General features: G+C 35.2%; 1 protein-coding gene across 3 annotated transcripts; it reads left to right on the forward strand.

Annotated features, from left to right (window-relative positions):
* Positions 1-719: 719 nt before the first annotated feature.
* Positions 720-26,820, forward strand: LOC140155037 (cyclin-Y-like). Of its 3 annotated transcripts, none has more exons than XM_072177715.1 (9): positions 720-857; positions 5,606-6,080; positions 7,086-7,157; positions 13,574-13,742; positions 15,607-15,694; positions 16,785-16,904; positions 17,527-17,693; positions 18,151-18,313; positions 19,198-26,820. In XM_072177715.1, exons 2-9 carry the CDS (start codon positions 5,843-5,845, stop codon positions 19,315-19,317), a joined length of 1,137 nt encoding a protein of 378 aa, XP_072033816.1. In that variant the 5' UTR covers positions 720-857; positions 5,606-5,842; the 3' UTR covers positions 19,318-26,820. The 3 variants fall into 3 exon arrangements, with proteins under 3 accessions (XP_072033816.1, XP_072033817.1, XP_072033818.1); XM_072177716.1 differs by having other exon boundaries at positions 5,611-6,080; XM_072177717.1 differs by having other exon boundaries at positions 725-792.
* The last annotated feature ends 456 nt before the right edge of the window (positions 26,821-27,276 follow it).

Below are 27,276 nucleotides of genomic sequence, written 5' to 3' on the forward strand. Positions count from 1 at the left end.
CGATTTTAATGATCTGCCATGTAGGCCTACGTTTGTTCTGGTTTTAGGGACCGTTCACAAACACTTGTTAGGGGGGCATGATGAAAAAAAATTTCATCGCAAAAATATTTTTGCCCCCCCCTTTTACAGACCTCAAATATTTCAGCCCCGGCCCCCCCCGCTTTTTGGCATGAAAATAATTATGGGTCAACCCCATAGAAAAGCATATAAACTCAATTTTCCCAGGAAAATTTGTTGTCATTTTTTTCAGGCCCCCCTTAGGAGGGTCAAAATTTATCAGGGCCCCCCTTTTTGCATCAAGCCCCCCCTAAGTGTTTGTGACACACACCCAAAACTTTTATAACCCCAACTATTCAGAACTCCAAAAATTTTATGACCCCCAACATATTTTCCAGCCTCCCTCCCCCCCCCCCCAAGTATTTCTGAACACTCCCTATTCCGGGCGTAAATCTCCGTCAGGACGACACTCCTTTTAAAGGAATTTTTATGCAATGAGACGTCATTGGCCAGTGTTTTATACCATGGAAATATTTAATTGATGCTTTTAGTGATATGTTTCAGTCGATAAATCTACTATACATTAAATTGGGATAAAAAATAGAAAAAATGTAGCTAATTTAATGTTATTTAATTAATTTGATCCAAATTTTGCCTAAAAAAGAAAAGAAAGTTATATGGCATGTAAACTTTTATAGAAACACTTTTGATTGAAGAATTTTCGACACCAAACATGTCTTCGCAGCTCCACGGGTTTCTATTATTTTAGGGCGAAGCTTTCATTGTTGAATGTTGGTAAGACTAGAAATTCAGTGAAGTTTGCAACTTATTTACCACTTCTAAACAAGACCCTGTTTGCTGTAAGTAAAAATTATAAATAGCTGGTGGTTTAGCGTATTATAAACCAACGTTTAATTAATTATTGACCGTCCTGTCCTGTGTGAGTTTGACACTGCACCCGTCAATGCAATTATTAGGCATTTAGTGCAGAGCTTTGCCAATTTTTTGTATTTTTTTTTTTTTTACCCTTGCATGAATGGCATGACACTAATTGACAGCCACAGGACTTCAGTTTCAATATATGCATGCTCAATACTTATGCTGGTTTCATACTTTCCGCCGCTTGCACTTGCAGCTTGAGTGGTGTGACGCTTCAATTCATGACAATCATCATACCGCTTGTGTAGTTGTACTACTCAAGTAAATTTCTTGCGTCGTGCTGACTCGTGCATGGTCTTTTATACTCTCCTGAACGCGTTCATGGAACCTTTTGGCGGCTGCGTTCAAAGCGTAAGCTCCGTTACTATGGATATCGCGCAGTCACTCCGCGTCAGGCGCTCACTTTCGAAATTCAGCAATCTAATAACTAGAACAACTGTCATGACTGTTAAGTGTTTTTAAATCAGAAATTAAACTGATGACCCCCTTTTTGACCATGTAAAACATTACAATAGGCCTACTCAAAATATCTTAAAATTCTACATCCTTAAGGGGTACTACACCCTGGCCAGTTTAGTGCCTATTTTTGCATTTTTCTCAAAAATTATAGCGCATTTGATACAAGTAAGATATGTATATTATAGGGGCAAGGACTACAACTACTGCACTGAAAATTCAGCAACTCAAGACAAGTAGTTATTGATTTATTGATCAAATACTGGTTTTCCTTCATTTTGACTGTAACCCCACAACTGTTGTTTTTGCTGAAATAAAATTTCCAGTGCAGTAGTTGTAGCCCTTGGCCTTGCCCCTATAATATACATATCTTACTTGGCACCAATGCGCTATAAATTTTGAGAAAAATGCAAAAATAGACACAAAATTGGGCAGGGGTGTAGTACCCCCTTAAACAATTACATCTTAAATAATCCAAAGTTTGATCAACAAAAGTCGTTTTTAAGGAAATTTACAATTTTAGGAAAACTTGTTTACGTCGCATGAGCGACTGATGGCGGGAATTTTCAAATTGACAAATCCAAAATTCTGTAAACACGCAAGAAAACCTGAATTTTGTCCTGAATATTTACTCATGGACGGTATGTAATACCTTATTTTGTTCCTGACAAAATTATTTACACAATATTATAAGATCTCTGTACAACTTCTAGCAGAATAGTGAAATTTTGAAGCCAAATTCACACGCATACGACATGACAAATTTTTCTCTGCCGTATTTTCAACACTCGACATCTCGGACGACCGGACTGGTCATCAAATACAAATATTTACAAAAATATACCTTGTGCAGAGCCATGCAATCATTTTTAAATGTATAATAACTATCAAAAACTACCACAAACACAATTCTAAATATGAATTTGACAAGAGCTGAATTTTCGTATCTCTGCAATAGACAAACACACAGGAGGTAAGCTTAAAAACAGGCCAAAAATCTGAAATCGCATTTTGGCTCTCCGTTTCATTATTCATTATTTTTCTGCCTTTCATTATATGACCAACACGCATGTAAAATGTGTTGTTATTTGCCGCTCACTCACTTGAAGATGGATGTTTAGCCCAAATGAGATTCAAAAGTACTAAAAAAAAAGAGTCTGCAAGGTTGACAGCAAAATGCATGTTTTGATTTTGATTTTTCCACAAAAATAAAGAGATATTCATAATTTTTTGCAAATATAACCAGTTTTTATCGGTATTTTTGGAAAATCACAATAATGAATTCAAGTGAGGGTAAGAAAATGAAGTGAGGGCGGGTGACGGAAACTCAAAATTGACTTTCCTTGGCCTTATGCATCCACTGACCTCTAGCAGGGTTGCCAAAAATGTTTGCCCAAATCGAGGGTCAAATAATTGGAAAAGTTGCCCTTTTTTTTTTTAAATTCATAGAATCATGCATGTATTAGTTTCTGTCATAGAATTTTAAATTCTACGGGATAGCGAAACAATATGTCGCCTTTTAGCCGAAGTTGAAAAGTTGCTCAATTTCTTAAAACCATCAATTGGTGTCTATTGGACATGAAATTGTTGTGTGGAACTGGAAAATCTTCAAAAGTCGTTCTCTTGGGCTACTATGTCGCTGCTTTGCCAATCCTGAACTCTCGACATGCTAGAGGGCAGAGTTCAATCCGTAGAATAGAATCTTTATTGATATCAACAAAAGGTATAATCAAAATACAAGTGAAACAAGAATTTAAAAACTACAAATCTATAGAAAAACTACTAACAAACCCTGTAACAAACAAATTAACAATAACAATTTTTAAAATGTCACTAATTACCAAAGATGTTTAACTTGACCTCTGAGTTAATTACCATCATTAAACGGATATAAAAAAGTGATGATTATGACCCGGACAAACCTATTTAAAAAGGTTATCAGGGAATTAATAAGGTCATCTCTAGCGTGTGGTTGGTGACAGTAAATCGGGCATGCCGCATGATCACTCGTTGGACCATTGCACTGCTGGGACCAAAAACTTCTCAGAATGTACTTCAAAGATGTGTTTTCTCTAAGCAAGCGTGAATCCAAAGATACATTATGTTAGTCCAGGAAAATTGTAGCCAAAAGGGACATTTGGAAAAATGGTTTTAAAAGCATTACAAAAGTGTCAACGGTATTCAGACATGTTTTGTAATACCAGCAAGATCTATCTTATGCACACAGTAACTATTGTGTCGTCGTGCATAAGATAGATTTTATCGATCAAATCACGACAGGCGAGTGCATCAAAAATGTTGCTAAAATTACACTTCAGCAAAATTTTAGACTGTCCAAAATAGGCAAATCTTGCTCAAAAGATACAGTTGACTGACCGAAAAACGATAGCAAAGCACTCTAGCATCGAATGCGTCAGGGTTCAAATTCGGCTGTATCGCATAACAGTTTGCTTCCCAATTTTGCATTTGTATAGCACTTTTTATTAGTACTTTAATATGGAAGTATCCTGATTAAAACTGCTACACAAATTTTTTGAACCCTGTAATCCGTAACTGTGGTGTGCAAATTTGAAGCTAGAGTTATCAAGTAAAACGGTGCTGCCGCTGCAACAAAGCCGTGAAGTGACTAATCAATATATCGGTTTGCCACAGGTCACTGCTAGCATTTTTGGTGCGACAGCGCCAGGGTCTTAGCTAGGCACCCGTCTGGCCGTCATTTTTGACGGCGAGTTTGCTCCTGGGACGGGCAAAAGCATGGGCCTTTGACAGATGCTATATTATAAATTGTATGTTTTGAGAAGCTAATTGACCTTTTAGTAGACCCAATTTGTAGAACAAGGCCATATCAGCACATTATTTGAACTCTTTGAACCCCAATGGGCTATAGAGCGTCTGGTAAATGTTTTAAAGGTCAAATTAGGACAGGCAATTTTATTCAAATGACGGGCAACCCTCAATTTCTAGCTAAGACCCTGGACAGCGCAGTGAAGTAAATAAAATCATCTTCAAAGCGGCAAGCGACAGGAAAGTATGAAACCAGCATAAAGTAAATTATTTAATTCTTACATTCATGACCATGGTTTGGGTCCTGACTTGATTCCTATTAACTTGGTGAAGTTGGTTGGGCTTCTATCTATATCACTTGCCGGTACATTTCTCGCGTCTGTCAAAGGGGACACCCTTGCAAAATCCCTATTGGTTTGTACACAGCCTTACAGTTCCAGCCAATTTTTTCTGCATAGGAAACACCAATTTGCTTTTCCTTTTGTAATTATTGCGAGTTAATGTGGTACTCACCCCGTGATAAATTTTGTGACTAATATTGCATTTTTCTCAAAAAATAACTACACACTGTACAAAAGTTATGTACCGTATTCGTTATAAGCACCCACCCAGTGACTTTACTACACATGATCCTCTACGCAGAATTATTTTGCAATAGTTTTGTTTCCTATTCGCACGTATACATATGGCAATCATGCCTTTTCGGTTTCAGCGCCAAAATTATGGAATCAGCTGCCCACTCACATCCGTGCAATTAATATCTCAGTTCAAATCGGCTCTGAAGACATTTCTGTTGGCCGATGATTTATTTTAATTTGATATTTTGTGCAATCTTCATCATTTGAACACTGACATTGGATCCTGCTTTGTATATATTCTGCTGCAGGTTTTAACAAATTATCTTGTTTGCTTTTAATTATTGCCAGTGTATATTTCATATATATTTCTGTGTAAACTGTACGATTTAAGGTATTAAGGGTTTTTTAGTAATGTATTGGTTTATCTTTCTTTGTTCAGCGCCTTGAGGTGTACGCGTAAGGCGCTATAAAAATGTGCTTTTGTTGTTGTTGTTGTTGTAAAGATTTAGGGTTGGGGTTTAAGCTTTTTTTTTTTATAGATTTTTGTTGGTCTAAGACAAGGCCAAAACAAAAGGTTTGTCTCTAAAATGTACATATTTGATGTATGGTATGTGAAAGCCATCCTAGTGTGTAGCCCTATGCTTTGTGCCTTTTTTACAGGTTTTTATTTATTAAAAAAGTGGATGCATAGTGGCAAAAAAACAAGAAAAAAGCAGGCTAAAAACAAAGACACGGTACACTACCCCACACAGACAAAATATTTGAGACTCAAAACTTTTTTTTTGCCCAATGGAAATATGGAATAAATGTTTTATTGTCTATATCTTTGCTCTCTGTCCTTTTCATTCCAGATCAGATTGCATGCCATTCAACATTGCATACCATTATAAGGTGTTTCAAACCAAACAAGAGAATCACAGCAACTGATGTAACATACAAGCTTTGCAAACAACAGCAGGGCCTTTTCTGTACTGTGCAGTAATGTGAGGATGGTCAACCAAATCCTGAACTAGAAATAGGTTGACTGAAGGATATCAGTGCAGCAAATTCTCCTATCTGTGATAAAACTCTGAATTATTAAGACCCACATGTGTGTTGATAGTGCTATTGCATGGGTGCACCATCTCATTTGTAACATGGGGAATAGCACATCTTGTGGATGTTTTTCATGCAAGTCCCCGAGTGAGAGAAGTCGATTGCCAGTACCAGACTCGGACTCGCGGAAAGGGACATATGCTCGTGCAGATGGGTCTCTGACAGGAATCGAGGAAGGTGGATTGACCGCTTCATTGCAACATATAATGGATAGAGAACATTTTGTAGAAGGTAAATCATAGTTGGTTAAATCAAATAATCATCAGGAATATTTTTCAATGTTATTTAATCAAATTTAATCAATCCAGATTTCAGTAAAGAGTAATCAAATTGTAAACAGGAAAAAGTATTGTAAACAGGAAAAAGTATAAATCATCTACTTCAGAGACAAAAGTTTTCTGTTTCCTAAAAGGCGAATTACGTTTTTGTGAATTGCAATAACAGTTTCCAACAGTTTTCAAATTGCAAAATTGCACCCCACTCAACATTGACAGACCGTTATTGTTAGCATGATTTTGGAATGTTTTTAGAAGGCAAAGCAAAATGACATTAATTAGTCTGACAAAGTCTTCTCCAAAAAGTTATGACATACAGGTTTTCCACCAAAACATTCTGTTTTCTTTACCAGTAAAACAGAAAACTTTGGTCTCTAGTCTAATTGCTTGTTTGACAAATTCACACACAATAAGAGATAGTGATTCAGAACAGAACATTTGCATTGTGGGTAATATCAAAGTGGGATAAATAGCTCACAGGTCACACAGTATTTCAAAACTTTCAATGTTGGGTAACTTTGCACTTTGTCAAAAATGCTTTGTACATATATGCATGATGTATTTGTGTACTCTTGCACATTGCTTGGACTTCACAGCACCAAGCACACAAAGTATTGGATAGGCCTGGTTAGAACTGCCAATGTTGTAATTATAAAATCATGTACCAGTCGCAATTCATTCACACAGGGTTATCAATTGATAAGACATGGTTAGATATTACCCATAATGCACTCTGTTCTGAATTAATGATATCGCTTATTATTCCATGCATTTATTTTCATATTTTTATCTACAGGTATGTTATTGCAAAACTACTTTTGTTTTATAACTTAGTTGTCTACTTATTTGTTGATTGATTTTTTTGCCTGATGGATTGATTTGATGGATCAATTTATATGAAACTAAACAGTTGGCAGGATAAGGATGCCATTATAATAATATTTTATCATGATAATTTCAGAAGATAGTCAAGACCCATCGCTTCACCCCGGCACAAGTACGCTCTTCCTTAGTAAATCACAAATTTTTAATGGTAAGTAATTGCAACCTACATGTAATCATGTATACTGTATTGGAACTAATATGCACCTGGCCAGGGTCCTTATTAGATAAGAGTATACAATTTATGGAAGTTTTATTGGTGAGTTCCATTGATAACAATGTGCTACACAGGGTAATCTGTGAAACAACAAACATGTTTTAGCCAGATGCATCTTGTGCTATCTTTGACAAGGGCTTTTGTCAACAACACTCTTTCATGATTTGTTGATGCAAATAAAATGATGTTCGGGGCAAAAAATAAAATAAACTTGTTGACGCAAAATGTCCTTTGGTGCAAAAATATAAAAATATACATGTTTATTAACATAGAAGTACAAATTGTAAATCCTAGCAGAAAACCCTTTGAATCAAAGTATTCTGAATCTTGGCTAATAATAACATACTAAATTAATAACAATAAGCCTAATTTACAAACGTGAATTTTGATTGAAGCTGGGCTATAGATTAGAAGACAAAACATGTGTGGTGTGATCAAGCAAAATCAGTCTGAAGTCAGGCATATTCAATTTTAATTTTTTTACATGATTGTATAAAGCATATTTGTAAAGCTACATTTTGCAGAAACCCCCATTAAAATTGAACATTTACTGGCAGTTTCAAAGATACAGGTATGAACAGTTGAAGTGTTTCCAGAACAATATGCAACAAAAGAAATTATTGTCTTTGTTTGGCTTTATCTGACTGAAAATCAATATATCCGACTTCCCACTGATTTTACTTCATCACATCACATTATTATACATACATGTATTGATTGTGTTGCTGACAATCTTTCAAAATTACAAAAGTACTTTGCTACCCCCCCCAAAATTAGAAAGTAAAATGTTTATTGTGGTTTTTCAAGAATTTTAGCTATTATATCAATTCAAATATCAAACAAAATATCCGAGCTTTGTTGAAATAGGCCTGCATGATAACTGCCAAATTGCAGTGTCTCGTCATGATGAAATTCATGAAAATCACTCAAACTTTAATATCGACATCAAAATCAGAAAATACGTAACAGCAACAGCACTAATACCAACTTGATAAAAAGGAAACTTAAGCAAAACAAGGTCAAAGGAAATTTATAAAAAAGCAGGGTCAGAATTTTGTTTTGCAGTGCGAGAATCAATATTGATTCTTGCAGAATAAATTTGCAGGAATCATTTGATCTTGCAAATCAACTTCTGTGTAATTTATAACAGTTAGCAAGAATCAACTAGGATTCATGCAAATCTGTATACGAGAATCTTTGGGAGAATTGATTCTCAGATTCTCGCCGAAATTCTGACCCTGAAAATGTGAAACACTAAACAGCAAACCACATTACTCTGCCTTTGATAAAGATCCTGCTAGGATCGAAAGCTCAACCCATTAACCAAATTTGAATCACATTTGACACAAAAGCAATTGATGGGACAAATTCCAAAATTGATATTCAACATCTCAATGCTTTCCTGTGATTTTAATTAAATTACTTATTCACTTATAACTGTAGTTTAAAATTTTGTATTTCCTGAATATGTCACTTGGCCCAGTTGATGTATACATGTGTATGTATACTGTACACATAACAAATAATGGTTTGGTCAATATAGGCTGGACTGACACGAATGTTTTGTGTTGCTGGTAACATGTGTCCTGGCAGGAAGACTTGACCTGATGGTCATACATGTATACAATGTATTTTACAAAAATATATTTTGAATTCCACGGACATGCTGTTGAAAAAATGACTTGTCTGGTCAGAAAATCATTTTATTGTGGTAAAATATTTGTCTTTCATTAGGATCAGACAGGCACTATTCCCATGAATCATAATGAATTGGCATGTTTATGAAAATATTATTACCTTAAAATAACTTGAAGGTTATGAGCTACCCTACTTTTGTGTTGTTCACTGAATAACTTCTGGCTGAACTTATTGGCAGAGAACTTCTATAGTAAAAATTTGATTGAACAGCTGCCAACAGCTGATCCGACCACAACCGTACTTCAAAATACAATGCGAACTCACAACCTTGGATACTAACCAAATACTAACCAATCACAAGTGAGTCAGCATGTTAGATTCACTTCCATGTTACGCACACGCGAGCGTTCATTACACAGTGTGTGCGGACAAAATGTGACAATGTTAGCAGCTTTGTTCATTCCAATGAAATTTCTACTATAATTGGTTAGGTCAGGGGTCAATTGAGCCAGACAGTGTATTTGATAAAGACTTTCTAGACTACAGCTGGCATAGCAATCACAATGTATTAAAGGAACATTTCAAGAACTTTGCATTAGAAATTTGAAGAAACATTAAATTAAACATGCTTCTAACAATGCTAGCCTAGTATTATGTAGCCTAAATATTATAATCAGCCAAATGTGTTGTGTTTGTAGGTCAACAGCAATTTTTACATAATGTTGTACTCAAACATTAAAGGGAGTCTCCGGCAATCACAACATTATGCCTTATATGTAAGAAAAATAATTATCAAGCACGAATCCCATGAATTTATTTGAAAAAAATTCATATTGGCCATAAAAACGTATTGATACAGTCTCTCAACACGCGATATTCAAACCAAAATTGTCGAGTGCTATGACGTCCTACTAATACAATGAAGGCTGACGACAATTGAGCACAAATAACCATTACGTCATGCACTTAGACAATTTCGGCACAGAAATTTTGAATATCGCGTGTTGAGAGCCTACTGTTTGTATTTGTTTTTATGGTCAATATGAGTGTTTTAAATAAAACCATGTGATTTGTGCTTGATAATTATTTTTCTAACATATATGATTGCCAGAGACTCCCTTTAAGACCCCATGGAACTTCATGTTAAACGGCCAAAATATCAGCGGGATTTCTTTCACTATACCTTATTATTTTCTTTTTAAAATGGACAGAAACCTTTCCTGACAGTTATTATTACTAATATTATTTCAGCATTTCGAGTAGAGATAAGAAAATTAAAATTGAATAGAAATCGTATATTATGGCTTTTTGAAACTATATACATGTACAACGATTCTCCTACAGCAGGTTTTTTACATTTTGAACGAATATGTTTGAGCTGGGTCTATGTTAGTCAGTCTGGAAGTTGAAATTCCTAAAAAAATACTTTTGTTCGAGCACTCAAAAATATTTCAGGTCAGGAAGGTTGAGAAAGAGTCAGTCATGACTGGAAAACGCATTTATATATTTTCCCGGCCTAATGTGTGGCAAAATCTGAAACCAATTTAGTTAAAATAATACTGAGTGTCAATACTGAGTTATTGATATTGATTGATTTGATTGATTGTCTCATCTCACTGTATACATTATGTGAAGCCCTGGCTTTATGAATCATCATAATGGATAACTATAACCAATGCATGGCCAGAACAGAAGACTTTCTATGTAATTAATGTTCACATTTAACAGTTGCACTTGCTTAAAAACAAAATACAGTGCAGTAATTGTAAACATGTCTGGTTTGCTTCTTGTGCTGTTATAATTAAGAAATATTTTCATGATTGTTCAAATTTTGTCCAAGCCACATGAAATGGTAAGGATAATGTAAAAATTAATGCAAATCAAAAATATTTTGCCACAAAAATTTATGATATAGACAAGTACAACAGTGATGAATATTTACATTATTCAAATAGAGCTTGTTTTTTTACTATACATTTGTGACATGATCAAGGGAATGAGTCATGTTGGCAATTTTTGATGAGAAGTTTTTTACATCATTTTCTGCCTGTTTACAAATGCTACATTTTGATGCAAACCCATCAACATCGGACATCTGGTGACTTAGTTATGAGCAATTTATCAATGGTTGAAAACAATATAAAACAAAAGAATTTGAACACAGTTTATCAATATATCAAAAACAATATTAGCGACATCCGGCTCATTCCCCCCTTGATCATGTCACATTTCATTCCCCCCTTGATCATGTCACATTTGTCTCTTCTTATTTATTATTAATCATCATCATTACCATCATTTTTTTAAGATCCCAAAGTATTCTGTGGTATCTATAATCTACAGCTTGCCATGGACTCTTTGGTCAATGAGAAACACTTACAATTATCATTAATTCTAGCTCGTTTGCAGGCACAGGCTGTTTTGCGGGCTGTTGTGTAAGATTTTCAGCTAACAGTTCTTGGTCTTGGTCAGAAATACGGAGGCAATTTTAACAGAATGTACATGAACTGTATGACTAAATGTTCATGCAGTTCAAGAAAATATAGCATTTGTTTTAAGTATACAGCATTCATTGTTGTGTATACATGTAGGTGAATATATTGGGTATACACCTTTTAAGATCTAAATTTCACCAATATTAGTGCTGAGAACTCCATCAAATGTTAAAAAAGCTACATTATCACTTTGAAAAAAAGAAGCAACCGATTTTTTGATTTTTTTAAGGTCGGTCGGGAAAAGGCAATCATATCTTTTTTTTAGGCCTTATCTGCTATGTCATTTTTCAACCCAGGAAGCAGAGGAAATCAATACATATTATAGGTACCAGTGGTATCCACACCCTTTCCATGTATCAATAGAATTAACATCTGGTTTCAGGAAGAATCCAAATTGGGTTATTAATTGGATTGCATGTACATTTGTACATTATCTAAAAGTAATATTCATAAATATATATGGTATCAGTCTGCTATGTTGGAAGGTTTGCTATGTTGAAAAGAAGGCACACTATGTCGAATATGAAATATTCTTATTCAATGGGTGCGTCTTGTAAAGAATTCACGTACTTTGATTGGTTTTCTGGTGTATAATATCTCACAATATTTGATAGTGATATTAGTCAGGGCGCACGCTTGTTGCTCCTCAATGATAGCGCGATAATGCGTTCGCGTAATACACGTGCGAGAACTAAGAACGCGATTCGGCGGCTTAGATGTTCGTGATGGTTTCGTTCATTTAATACAGCGGGGATGTCCTCACAAAAGTAACTCAATTTTTTTTATGAAAAAAGGCTTGTTTTCTCGCAAAAATTACATTAAAACTGAATAAGAATGAGAATAAAAGATAGGATTTTGTCTTTTGCCTATCAATATCGTGTCATAATGGATGGGCTGGCCAATATTTTTATCGTAGTGGATACGGCTGCGCCGCATCCACTACTCAAAATATTGGCCAGCCCATCCATTATGACACGATATTGATAGGCAAAAAGACAAAATCCTATCTTTTATTCTCTAATTCTACTGCATGTAGGATTAGGGTGAGGGTAACGTGTAGGGTTAAGGTTAGATTCGGCATGGTGAACCTTACTTCTTATTTGACATCGAACTTTATTTTTGACATGGCCAACCTTTGATATGCGAACCCTCAACATTATTTAGGTGATATGTTGACATAATAAAAAATTGCTCTACAAGCTGAAATGTGTGTAGCAAATTGTCCAAAATGGGGAGCATTTTGCTCTGCTACACAGTCACCAGGATAATCAAGTGCTGGTGGGCTTTAACCAATATTGTGTCATAATGTTGAAAAAGAAACTAAAAGATATGGCTAACCATGTTGGTGAAAAAAGGAGTTGTGGTTCACCTGTACTCCTGATTCCAGAAAAATACAGCACTAATTTTTTGGAATTAAAAAACTGTGATCTTTTTTTTGCCAAAGGAAACAGCTGAATTCAGGCAAAAAAACATGCAAAGCATTGTTTTCTTACAGTTGAAGTCACAAAATTCTAAGACTTGGCACAAGTCTTAAGCATGTAAAATCTTGAGTATAGACTAAGAGGCTATAAATGCATAACTTGAAGTCTTGAAATTAGTCTTTGGGTTTGATTGTCACAGCTCACAGCATGCAAAAAATGTTTTTGGCCCTTATTTCCAAAATTTGGCTAAATATTAAAATTGTCTTTTATTGCCATTTAAAACTAACTAAAGGATTAGGATTGTGCTATATTTGGCAAAACAGGATAATATTTTTTTTAATCCCCTAAAATGAGTGTTGTATTTTTCTGGAATAGGAGTAGGTCAGATGAAGGTACAACACATTGACATCATACATGTAGATTGGTTTATTCTGTCCTCCTGCTCCTCAGTTATGTTATTTCAAAATTTTTATTTTAGACATTGACCTGCAAATAGGTTTCATAGTCATCGTACCTGCAAATATTTGGAGCCAACAAATTGTCTGAATAAAAAATAATAATGTGTTGCAACACTAAAAATTATCATATTTCAAGGACCAAATATCTAATTAGGATTGCATTTTCAACATACTGTAATGTGTAAGTATGAATCTGATCAATTGAATGGCAATTAATATTCTATGGAAAAGATCCTTGAATGCTGGATACATACATTCATCCTAATATACACTTTTTAAAGCATATATAATTTTTTTAAATAAGTCAAATTGATGCTGTTATTTTCCCCTTTTTCTAGAATCCTTACAAGACTCCAGTCACAGGCATCACTCCTCTCATCACCATAAACACAATGCTCATCTCAACCACAGTCGGTCAAGCAGAATGAGTAGATCCAGCTCATGTTCAACAATTTTCTTAGATGATAGTACAGTCACACAGCCTAACTTAAAGAATACTATAAAATGGTGAGTTGTTTAATGAAAAAAGATGACCATTTGTGATTGTTTGGCTATGTGTACATTTTGGTGATGGTTCACAAGTTAAATGTGGATTCAAAAGTATGTTCATATTGTTACATGCATAGGCGTAGATCCCGGGGGGATGAGGGGGGATAACCATCCCCAATATTTTGCAATGGGGATGGTCCATACAATCATCCCCTCAATGTTGACCCCTGTATCATAGATGCTAACCCTCCCTATTTTAGAGGGAGGCTCCCTATTTTTGCAAACATTTTTGTCCATTTTGACACCCAAATTTGGCAACCCTCCCTATTTCTGACAAATTTTGTGCCCTAGAAGTTTTATGTAATTATGAAACCTCCCTATTTTTGTTTGAATCCTCCCTATTTTGTGGATGTTAATGTTGGCATCTCTGCTGTATGTTGGTGTCTGACCAAAATAACCTCATATTTGGTCATTTTAGTGGGTATATGGATCCAAGGCATTAGCCAGAGAGGTGTCTTTAGGGTGTCCAAAATTGTCAAAAATACCTTATTCTACAAAATCAGGGTGTCCACTCCTATTCACTCCCATTATAAAAATCAGAATTTTAGGGTGTCCAAATAGAAAACATATGGCGTCCAAATGACACCTGGACACCCCTCTGGCTAATGCCATGTATGGATCTCAACTGGAATATCCCATTTATTCCTGTCCTATCATGTAAAGTGTTATCAATTTTGTGTATGGATTTATGATGACAGCACTCATTAAGTGATGAGCCCAGTGATGAGAGGTTATTGGGCTGGCTTATGTAAATGTCAACCAGATACTAACTCACTAGGGATACAGTGATACCCATTCATGCCTGCAATAGGTTGTGTTCAATACATAAATTGATGCTCTGTTTTTACATGGTTAATGATTATATGAATGACCTTTATTAGATGGGAAATGTGTTGTCTTTGGAGTGGGCAGTTGTAGTTTTGTGTCTCAACTCTCAAGGGAAAAAAAACTGAATTTTATCATTTTAAACAAATGTTTTTCTCCATAATAGAGAATTGCATAATTTGCGGACAGGCCGGCAGAAACCATAAATTGTCTATCTCAAAAAGCCAAGTAATGGATAAATGCATCGCTGTATTTGTCCTTAAAATAGAGCCAGTCAATAAAGTCAAAATACATGTAGAAAACAATAAACATCACATTGTGGGGAGATATTTGTCTTTGTATATCCTGTACATAGTATGCGTCAAAGTCACAAGGCTATAATAGAGATTTGATTAGAGGAGTGTATTTCTACACTTTCCAATGACAATTACTTCATAAATGAGCTATTATTATACATGATATGCAGTTGGTTGAATAGAAAGTGTTCGCCTGGCTACATCAAACAAAACATCAATAATCTCACCACAAAATGAAGTGGGTGCATATGACATTGTAATAACCATTGGAAACTAAAAATGTGTACTTCTGTTCTGTTATTCTTTAATCTGAGTGACTTTTTACTTGTTAGTTATGTGAAAATAGTCATTTCCTTTTTTGCCTATACTTTTGTACATAGCCAGAATTCCCTCACATTATGACATCATAGCGACATTATGTGGTGAATGTTTGTACTTTTTTGGTGTCACTGGATAAAGGAGACCCATAGCTATGTTTGGTATATATGACGTTTTTATAATGGAAAAATAGGGGGGTTGCAACACCCACCCTTTCGTAGTCCATGTTACAAAAAATGGCCTAGTAGTTCTAGAGTTGATGGTGGAAGATCTCAATGTATGTTAGAAACACAGATTATAAAAAAAATCTGGCCTTTAATTTACAGGCTGCTGCATTATGTAAAAACATGAATAATTGAATGAATGATTTGATTTGTTTTCAGTGTTGCCATGGCTATATATTATCATATCAAAAACAGAGAGTCGGACAGACAAATGGATATATTTGATGAAAAAACCCACCCACTGACTGTAAGTGAGAGTGACTTTAATGCTTTCTTTGCTCTGCCTTTGTCTGTAAATGATTGATAAATATGTGGGCGATTATTTTCAAACTATAGTCTGTATACCTTCCTTGAGTCAGTAATTTAGATTTTCAGAAAGGAAATGGTGCAAGGAATCCAACTGGCATAACAGATTCCTGCAAAAATTAACAGTTTTTGAGAAAATCTTGAATAGATTTAGACTTTACTGACTCTAGGCAGGTATACAGACTATAGCATTGGTATTTGCCTGGAAATGAGGACACAACACACACAACACTTTTCACATTTAAACCTACGAGCACCATCCTTGGTTTGCGGAGGTCTGCAGTAGGTCACAATTCCATGCCAATTGCATTTATGGGATAAATCCGCTATTGTACATTCAAAATATAGACACCAAAAATTCGTCATTGTGGTCCTCGATATGTTGATTAAACATCATTTCAGATGTCGTCTTTTTAATAGCAATACACAGTGTGCTATTAGCAGTGCAGACAGGTATGTTCTCCATGGTATGGGAATTGGCCGCCATTGCATCAAGTCATTGAGGTAAAGGGCTCATTGCACCATGGCTTAATTTAACAAATACTGACGGGTTCAGCTATTATATTATAGGCAAAATAACCAATTCTCGATCATGAGAGGATGAACCTTCTGCGTCAGCGTACTTTTCATAGAATAACACGATCGCACCTTGACCTTGCCTAGCAACGATCGTGTGATTGGTCAATTCTCAAAAGCTGTGTTTGCGCCGGTCTTTGCGTAGCACGCTCGACGCAAATATCTGTGAGTACCCAAGTTTGCTCTCATGATCGAGAATTTAATATTTTGCCTATAGCACAGAGAACAAGTGTAACAACTACATAATCATGATTTTAGGAGGTAAAATTGTGTGGTAGTCTGCTGGATAAGTGCATGGTTCAATACGCCTTTCCGCTGTAATTTTTGGACAAGCGGATAAACACTTATTTCGAATGCTGGCTGCGGTTGGAATATGGTATAGGTGTGTGTCCGTACTTTTTCAAAATTGTTGTTATTTGGTTTTAACCACATGTAAACTTTGTGTTTTCCCTCAGAAAGGCGCAGTGCCTGAAGACTACGGTAGATATAACCCTGAACACAAGCATATCTATAGGTTTATAAGGATGTTATTTAATGCAGCCCAACTCACCGCAGAATGTGCTATAGTAACTCTGGTAAGTGGACATAGAGTCTGTTTCTAATTATGTGTTGACAATGTGTATGATAGATGGATAAAAGTTGTGTAATTGCACAATAGAGACAAGCTAAGCAGTGCTTCATCATTATTAGAAGATATGTTACTTAAAAGATACGTGTGCCATTGTTGTTTGTATTTGTATTTTGTTTCAAATTGTTTGGCTTTGACTTGATCTGCATGATGTGACCATATTGGCTATTGTTACACCTTTAGAGAGCAAAATAAAAGTTTGATGACGTCCTATAAACGAATATCCTTTTGTTATGCGGAGTGGTCAAAAAGTCGGATTACGTTGTGAAAAATAGATCAAATATGGTAAAAGTTGATATTTTGGGTTTGAATTTGTAGCATTTCACACTTACATTAGAGGGAGGGTGGGAAGGGTTAGCCTCCTCAAGAAAAGATGCTCGTTGACACAAGACGTCATCAAATTTTGGTTTGCTCCCTTACCTGTTAGCTTGTGTATTTTCTTGCATCACAAACAGACATCTATATCACACTCACACACATGATGCAGATCTCTTCCTCCTTTTCATTCCCAAAAGCTTTATGTTCTCTAAGATAATGTAACCTGTTGTGATTATTAATATCTTTGACAGGTGTACTTAGAAAGATTACTTACATATGCTGAAATCGACATAACCCCATCAAATTGGAAAAGAATGGTGCTTGGAGCAATATTATTGGCTTCCAAAGTGTGGGATGACCAGGCTGTCTGGAATGTAGATTACTGCCAGATACTCAAGGATCTTACCGTAGAAGACATGTAAGCTTTAACAAATTTATAATTGATACAAAAATAAATATAAATGTAACTTGAGTTCTAATGGTCAACACACATTCCAAATTGGTATTGATAATGGGTGGGGCAGGTGTGCTTTTTAATTAAAGTTTATTTGGCCAGTCTCGTTTTGCACCTCTTCTGCCACAGGTAGGGTTAAGGTGGTTGGGTATGTATTTTCTGTAGAGCACGGAAATATAGTGATTTGGAGCAACTTGATATGGGAAAGACTGACTGGGCCACCCCACTCAGCCAGTTCTCCACAGGGGAACCAACTTACATGTGTTACTTTGATGACAGACAGAACAGACTTAACATTTAGAAAATGTCACCTTCGACTAATTCCCTAAGGAACTTAAAGCAAAAGTGGGATGACATTTTCAATATCTCAAGCTAGAATATATCAAGGCTAACACAGCCTCTTTTGACTATTTCATTACAGGAATGAGCTAGAGCGCCAGTTTTTGGAAATGCTGCAGTTCAATATCAACGTTCCCTCCAGTGTATATGCTAAATATTACTTTGATCTGCGAGCTCTTGCCGATGCTAAAGATTTGTCGTTTCCATTAGAACCACTCAGTAAAGAAAGAGCACAAAAACTTGAGGTACGTTTCCAGTATTTGAATATAGCTTGTGAGTTGTAAACACACAGGACAAGTTGTTGCATGGCAGTTTCATGCTTGTAATGTTATAAATTTGAGCCTTTTAAGTACATCTTTCCTGAGGGCACTTATCAGCAGTGCATGAATGGTTGTACCCTTCAGTGCATGAATGGTTGTACCCTTGGCAAGATAGTTTTCACATAGCTGAGTGAGTTTAAAAGTTGTGAATCGTAGCAAATTGATAAAAAAATAGTTGTGTGTCAGTCCTATAGTTTCACATATCTGTCTCTATATTTTCTTTTCTCTTATGATAAAATATGATCTTTGACTGCATGAAGTGGCAGTGCCACAGGAAGGGCATTCCCTCAATTTTTCTTTCCCTGTGTTCGACAAAAAAATTACTGAATATCCATTATTTGGGACATAATCACCCAATTTTTGTGAAAGCTTGTGATTTTTCAACCCAAAAATATTTTCACTTCAGCCCCCCCCCCCCAAAAAAAAAATCTGATGCCACCACAGACTGCATGCTTCATGACTCTAGAGATTTGATGTTTCTTCCAAGCCTTAAAATGTGCATATTTTTGTTCCTAATTTGTACATGATATTATTTGTTAAAACAACAACAGCAAAACTTGAGTTGGTCCCAATAATATAAATCTTCTCATTTTGTGCGTGTATCAAATTACTTGGGAAAGAGTTATGAATTATGAAAGCTGTATTGTTATGACCTTAACTGCTCAATCTTTTCTAAGTCTTCTATTTCATTGTCCTGTGTATGCTCGGTTTAAATTCTCTTATTAATAGATTAAACAGTGTTTCTCTTTACCTCTTCATTAAGAATGTTACAATCTGATGGTGTTTTTCATTTCATTTCTGTTGAACAGGCAATCACAAGAATATGTGAGGAAAAGGCACAGGATGCAACTCTATCAGAATTAAAACGAACAGCAAGTATGGATGGCATTCACTTAGTTCCTAGATACAGTGCAGCTATCATATCATGACCAAGGACTCAATGATTATATGCAAGACACAAGGACAGAGTTGAGTAGAACAGTCCCACAGATAGAGGCAATGCAAATGACATTTTTCTTCATGTGAAATGTGATTTAAGGTGACAGTTTTTGCTTATGGATATGCAAGAAACCTTAAAATGAGCTCTCCGGGTATGATAAGGCACTTGGTGTTAATGTCAATTATATTGCCTGTTACTCTTATTCAAGAGCTACACTTTAATCATGACCAAGAACTGAGCATAGTGCGTACTGAGGAGAGAAAAGAGTGGAACAGAACAGCATAAATGTGTACATCCATATCAAAACGATGCACTTGTTGGCTGCTACATGTGTCTCCTTTTACATAATAGCTAGGAATAAATACCAGACTCATCTCAAATGAAGGTCTCTTCAAAACATTTCCATGGTTTAGGGATGTCCTTTGTATATTCCTAAACCATGTGACTTGGGCATGATTTGAAGTGACCTTCATTTGAGATGAGTCTGGTATTTGTTCCTAACAATTGTGTAAAAAGAGACACAAGTAGCAGCCAATAAGTGAATCCTTTTGATACGGATGTACAAAAAATATAAAGGACTTAGTAAAAGCTGCAATCCACAATGGATTTCTCAACTACAGTGTAATCATGACCAAGAAATTATATGTATTGATATTGAATGCACGATATATAGAGGGAAAATCCTAATTAGATCAGCAGTTAATATATTTTTCCTTATCATGACCAAAACTTGAGAAACTTGTAATGCAAGATGGGGAAACCAGATCAGAAGTCACTAGTTCATCCAGTTTAAAATCATATACTGTTCATCGTTATGGAGTGTCAAGTTCTAGAACTTCTCTGTAACCCCTAGCTTGTTACTATAATATGTGTCATTAGTCGGGTTCATGTTAAGGGAACATTCCAAAATACTTAAGCCCTGTTACTGTAACTAGTTTCCGTACTAATGTGAACCCCTCCTTCCCCATGTTTAACAAAACTGTAAATGGATCAAAATAATGATGTTATAAGAATATCCAAGAAGCATACTTGACATTTTTAACTCTCTCCTTCCCTAACAAAACTAGTTTCATTTGTAGGGCTTCAGTGATCTTCTGATTTGTTCCATAATGGGCTGTTCCAGTTGTAATCCATATACCCCCTGTGAAAGACATGCCTTAATCTCTAACACAGGGAGTGTCGATTTCAAATGGAGTCACCCATTCTGATAATCCCATTTGAAAATCACACTCCCTGTGTGGGAGATTAAGGGCATGTCTTCCATGGGGAGTGTATGAATGTCAACTGGGATAGCCTAATGCACAATGTCATGTGATGTCAGAGGTACATGTAGTGCCAAACTTGGTTGTATCAGGACAGAATTGTTCACCTTAGGGATGCATCTAGGTTAACTATTTCCCTGCTAATATGCTATGGTTGACACTTTGCACATAACCATAGCATAGACGACGACATGCTGAGCTTAACTCTAAATTGAAGTATAACAAATCATGACAGATTGAAATAACAGTGGAAATACAAAATGGTGGGAGTTGTGATCGATTGTTGGGGTCTTGATTGCATGGAAACTTGAAGTGCAGTGAGGGTCTAAGTTTGATGTTTTCCATGACATCAAAACTTTTGATACTTAGCAAATAAGCTCATACTTTTACAAAATCTAAATCAAATACTCAATTGTAGAGTGGAAACATTGCATTCAAGATATCAAAATTATCTGATGTTTTTAAAACTTCTGATCTTTGACAATTTGTGTGTGCATTATTTGTCCATAATGTTTGATGATAAACTGTGAAATGAGCAATAATAAGTACCAGAAAAAATGACAGATTGTGTGACACAAACTGTCACCAAAAACAAAATTAATACATTCAAGTAATTGATATTATTTTGATCATCTAAGCCTATTTGGTCTAAGCTTTGTGTAGTATGTAGTGGTTTCTATACATCCTTGATATTGTATTTACTCTATTAAATGCCTGAGGGTGTGGCATTTTCCAAAAGGTGGGCGTTTATTGGAAGCAAATATATGACTAAAAAATCACAATATGCTGAATCATTCATGGGCAAACTGGTTCCACCATTTTGAAAATTGTCCGATTGTTCAGGCTAATTTTGTTGGTAGGATACAGAACATTATCACCATGTAATTGCATTTGTGAGTGCATTTTTATGCAAAAATAGTTGTTTAAATGAAAATTCTACTTTAATTTGGTAGTGAACTAGATGGAAATTGAAGTTTACAGTAGGTTTTGTCCAGTGGGAAACTTACTCTCATGATATGACATGGACATTTTTGCAGTTTGGGTCACTATTTCATTAACAATATTATGGACAGGGGGCATTTATTAGGGAGCGGGCATTTATTAGAGTAAATACAGTATATTTGTATCCCAAACTGGTTTGAAAAATTATTGAGTATAAATAATGTGAAGGACATCCCAAAATAATATATAACTAATTTTCAATATTAAGAACAACATATGCTAGAAGATTCAATTTTGATCTAATTCACTTTTTTTTTAAATTAATTCAATATTTTTAGCTTAACTTATTTGGACAAAAAGATTTATTTTGGATGTTTTCTTGGCAGATGAGTCCAAGCATTTAAAAGGAAAATATACTTGCCAAAAAGCAGACTACAGTCAGTTATTTTGAAATCTGTTTTTGTTCAAGTCTTTCAGCTTCATTTTTGCAGTAACAAAAAACATCATACAAAGTTGGGTTTTTTCTTCAGTGTGACCTTTAAGGATTGAATACTGAATGTTCACTCTTATTCTCAGATAGATTTTCAAATTCAAGGATAGGATCTACACTTGATAGTGCTGTATTTTTGCCAGAGTAATATGTGACCCGCTCTGACAAAACCAGGTATACCAAAATTTTATAAATAGCATCAATACTTTTCAAGATATGGATAATTTTGTAAAAGATACCTTGATTATTTTACCAAATTGCTATTCTGAGTAATGGGCCAATTAGTGTCCTGCCTTACACAGGATTGAATAGGGATTATCAAAGTTCAACTGTTATTTATTGATTAAATAAACCTGTTTTTAATAAGTATTTTCAAGGATTTGAACTTCCACTTAGTCCCACAGTCATATACCATGAAATTAAGAATTCAAACATTTTATTTGTTTTATGGGAATGTCATCTTTAAAAAAAAGCGCAGTGATTTATAGTGCGCTACGCACAGGCACAATGCCTAGACATTGATCCACAAGCCTCAGCACACTTTAAAGGCCTATAACTCAAAAACATGCCTGGCGACTTGTTCCGGGTTTTGTTGGAGCTGGTCACATATATATACCACAACCTGTTGTTAACATGATTGTAAACAGATCACATCCTGTATTAATATGGGCCAGTTCAATATGTGTAAAAAAGAAAGTCATTATGAGGCTTCTTTACCGCATGCCATTATTTTTATGCAAACATTTTCGGGATTTTCAGATCTTGAATTCAAGGGTTTGAGTTTCTTATTTTACAGAATGTATAACAAAATAACATCTTTAATGTAATCATTCATTTTCTTGTAATTTTGCATTCTTGTTTTCATGTCGAGTTGTGAAATTAAGCCATTGCAAAAGTAGACACTTACACATTTTATACATTATATAAATAAGACTGAGTGGTATCTAGTGAGGAAGCCTGATAATAACCATGTAAGGTGCTGTTTACATGAATTTTTCAAACATTCTAAGAAATTTGATCAAACTAGTTGGAAAAAATACTATGCATATGATCCATTCCCATAAAACCAGGAATATATCAACAGACCTCATTTTGAGATTAAGGACTCTAAACGATACACATGAAAATTGGTGGAAGTTCTAATGGTTGGGCTTAACTCTAGAATTATGGACATTTTTGGGCCTCATAACTTCTAAATTGTTGGTCTAAAGTATATAAAAGTATACATATTTAGAATGGCAAAGACTTGGCAAAGCCATCTGTGAGGTCAAATTTTGGCCCAAAATTTTTCGGGCAACATAACAAAAAACTTAATGTTGAGCGTGTTTCTGCCACTTTGGTGAAAAATTTTCAAAATTGGTCAAAGTTCAGTTTTAAGTGTGTTTTGGTTGTGGTATACATAGTGCTTAAATGAGGAGTATTTGAATTTTCTTAATCCTTGTTCAATGCTGTGCAAATATGGAAGTCCATTGTTTCATTTCTCAGAATTGCACATTTGCAAAGAGCCTGTGTTATATTATATAATATATCTTCAAAGGTATGCATAGTAAAAAAATATTGTGCTGTTCTAAAACATATCAACCAGTCTTTTCAGCCATATCCAATTTTGTAAGCAATGTTTTGACATGTTTTTGATTTGTAGGAATGGTTCACATCAAGTATTTGGTATTAATTTTGAGTAAAAGACATAATGTGTCTAAAATGTCTTGGTTCAATTTGTAAGTCATTAGAGACCTACAGGCTAGGTTTTCTTTCAATTCCAAGAACCATAGACATATGAGACAGTCAGGATAGGTTTTCTCTCCATCCACTCCAACATAGTAGTTAGTTATTCAACCTTTGTATCCCCAATTTGTGAACGGACATGACCCACAGCTCTTTCCTTATCCCTTATAGCAACTAATCTTAAAATTGGATTTCCTTATTTTTTTATTTGTAGTAATACTACTATTACGATGGTAATAGGAGTCTTATGCGACGCGATCTGGTCCATGGAGGCCAAAGGCAGCAAATTTGAAAATTGAGATAACAGCAAAAATATGGAGTAAAAAACAATGAAATGCATAAAAAAATAGACATCGCAAAACTTTCGAACTTAAGAACCAAGTATGCTAGAACTTTTGTGTCTTCAGTATAATGATAGCCTAATGTTTGCATAAATGATCATATTAACTCAGTTTTCAAAAAATGCCTCCTTTGGCCTCCAGGGATCAGATCATGTCACATATAGAGACAGTTATGAGTGTCATAATTGTTCTAGTCTGTCAAATTCTATCTATGTAATCAAGGACATAAAACAAGATTAGTTTTCTATCCATGTAATCAAGGACATAAAACAAGATTAGTTTGTGGAAGTTGAAGTGGAGAGGGTCACTACTGAGAGTGATGTAATGCATTGCAGTTCACAGAGGAAAACATTTTTGATTACTGTCCGTATCTGCTCTTAGCTGAAAAGCGATGTTTGCTTTGGTGGAGATGTTTTCTTTTTTGTGTACATCCTTATCAAAAAGATGCACTTGTTGGCTGCTGCATGTCTGTTTATACATAATAGCTAAGAATAAATCCCAGACTCATCGCAAGTGGAGGTCACTTCAAATCATCCCCAAGTCACATGGTTTAAGTATGTTTTCTGTATTCCTAAGGGCTCTTTTGAAATTCCCTTACACAGGAAGGTGTGCGCCATCCTGCAGCTTTCCTGTGCTAGCCTTTGTTAAAATCCTGTGTGATTATAACACTGCAATTAGCCACTTCACTGACTTAAATTAGGAGCGCGCTTTCCTGATATAGCTTTCCTAAGGCGCGCGCTTAGCGAGGGGAATCCTGCCTTCTTTCTGTGTGAAAACGTGGTAGGGTATTTCAATATGAGCCCTAAACCATGTGACTTAGAGCTGATTTGAAGTGACCCCCACTTGCGACTCCTTAGTATTATGTAAAAAGGACACAGTCATGTAGCAGCCGACAATCACATCCTTTTGATATAGATGTACACAATTTGTTCAATGTGTTGCTGTATGCTTATTTCATCTCCAACAGTTGTATTTGACTTGAAGTTTTTTTTCCACAGATAAATGTGAACACTCCCTCCATTTTTTCCCAGTACAATGCATGAATGAATCTCGGTTTGCAGTTTTGTTTTACTTCACCTGTTACAAGAAGAAAATGACACAACCTAATTATATCAAATGGTAGATAAACACTCGAAAATACATAATCATTAAAAATATTAGAGCCAGCCTTTGTGAAAACAAACTTTTTGAGAGCGGAGACCATGGTTTGTGAATGTGAACGACTTATATTGTAATGTGGGATACAGTCAAGTCAATCGAATCTCAATTTTGGCCACATGTATATGTACAATAACCATGATGGGTCTCTTACATCTCCCTTAACATAATCCAGCAGTTCCCAAACTTTTTACAAGCGACCCAATTCTAGAATGAATAGTTTTGCCACATACCGATATCTGTGACCTGCCACTTACCGATATCCATGGTGGACCTATTGAAGCTCTTGACTGGGGAATTTGGTCCAACAAAATGTTTCCTGTCAACTCTACCAGCAAAAATGTAAGTGAATCATGCAAAATTGGCATTGGCAAATTGCTATAGCATGCATATTGGATGATGTTTGCTTCTAGCAGTTGTGTCTGTAAGTGTTATTCTTGTGACCCATGTTCAAATGGCACACAACCCCCAAAAAGGGTCGCAACCCATGGCTTGGGAACTGCTGACAAAATACAGAATCAACAACATGATGAGGGGATCTGACAATAATGGTCCATTTTTTTGCTACGATAATAGCTGGTATTAATGTCGTATAATTGGGATGAAGACAGTGTAAATATCAAGTACAGTACAATACAAGTAACTTGTTGAAGTGTTTCTCTGTGACATGTGCATCCAGTTAGGGACCATTACCATATTTTTGTTTCCTTGCTCCACCGTTTGGTTTCACATTTAATGCATTCAAGCTCATGTTTATGTGATGTACATGTATCTTGGTTATTATTATTGTTGCTATTATTATTAATGTTATTATTATTGTTGTGTCTGATCTGAACAGTAAACAACTTCCAATTTGATGCATATTGGATATATTTAACAAAAATACAGAATTGTGAGAAATGCAAATTAAACTACTCACGATTCCAGAAAAAATACAGTACTTTTGGTTTTGGATTGAAAAATATTATCCTTTGCCAAATGAAATGGCTAATCCTAATGCTTTTGTCTAACTGGCAATAAAAATTTAATATTTGTGCAATTTTGGAATTTGTGACCAAAAACATGTGTTTTATGGTGTTTTTTTCGTGTGTTGTGACAATCAAGCTCTAAGACTTGTCTTGCCACTAATTTCATGTTTTGCATTATAATATTTGAAACACATTTTGTAATATCTTTTGTAACCAAAATTATTGTAAATATTAAAATTATGAGCAAACTCTTGGCCTATGCTTACCCTTGTGTCAAGTCTTAATTTGTCACTGCAATTGTATGAAAATTTACAAAATTGTATGTTTTTGGCATTGCAGGAATATTAAAATTTTTATTTTTATTGCCAGTCAATACTAACTAAGAGGTTTTGGATTGAGCTTTTTCATTTGGCAAAACATTGGTAATATTAAACTAAATAGTTCTGTATTTTTTTGGAATTGGAAGTAGGCAACAAACATGTCAAATGTCCTCTTGAAAGTATTTGCAAGTAACTTCTCTTTATACACATGTATGAGTGTAGAAATAAAACCAAGTATTGTAATACATTTCCTCAATATAATAAAAGGTTTCTCGAGAACTATCTACTCATTTGTGCAGATATTTATTTCTTGGATCTTGTGAAGCAGACTGCCAGTGCTTGTTCATAGTATTGTGTATCATCATTGAGTAGCACTGGGTTGTTGATCATAAAAAATATTTCTTCTTCCTGGAAACATGAGGGTAGATGCTTCATTTACTACTCCCCAATATGCAAACTAAGGGTTAGGGTGATCGTATTTGCATATTGAATGCAAGTATTGCTTTGGACATTTCTTGCATGGGGATAAATGAAACGGATATCATACAAATATGTGGACATAAATATATAGTTTGGGGCTCCAAGCCCTCGTATATGAAGACACAAAACCCACATCCTTAGCCAATAGTGGAAGCATTTCAATTTAGGGGGCCGCAAGTAGATTTTCAGCTGGATTTACTGGGCATTGCATGTGAACATTTTTTAATTCCAGACTTTTTAGACCAAAATGATGGGAATATGG

The sequence above is a fragment of the Amphiura filiformis genome, chromosome 6, assembly GCF_039555335.1.
Source record: "Amphiura filiformis chromosome 6, Afil_fr2py, whole genome shotgun sequence".
In the NCBI taxonomy this organism is placed as follows: domain Eukaryota; kingdom Metazoa; phylum Echinodermata; class Ophiuroidea; order Amphilepidida; family Amphiuridae; genus Amphiura; species Amphiura filiformis.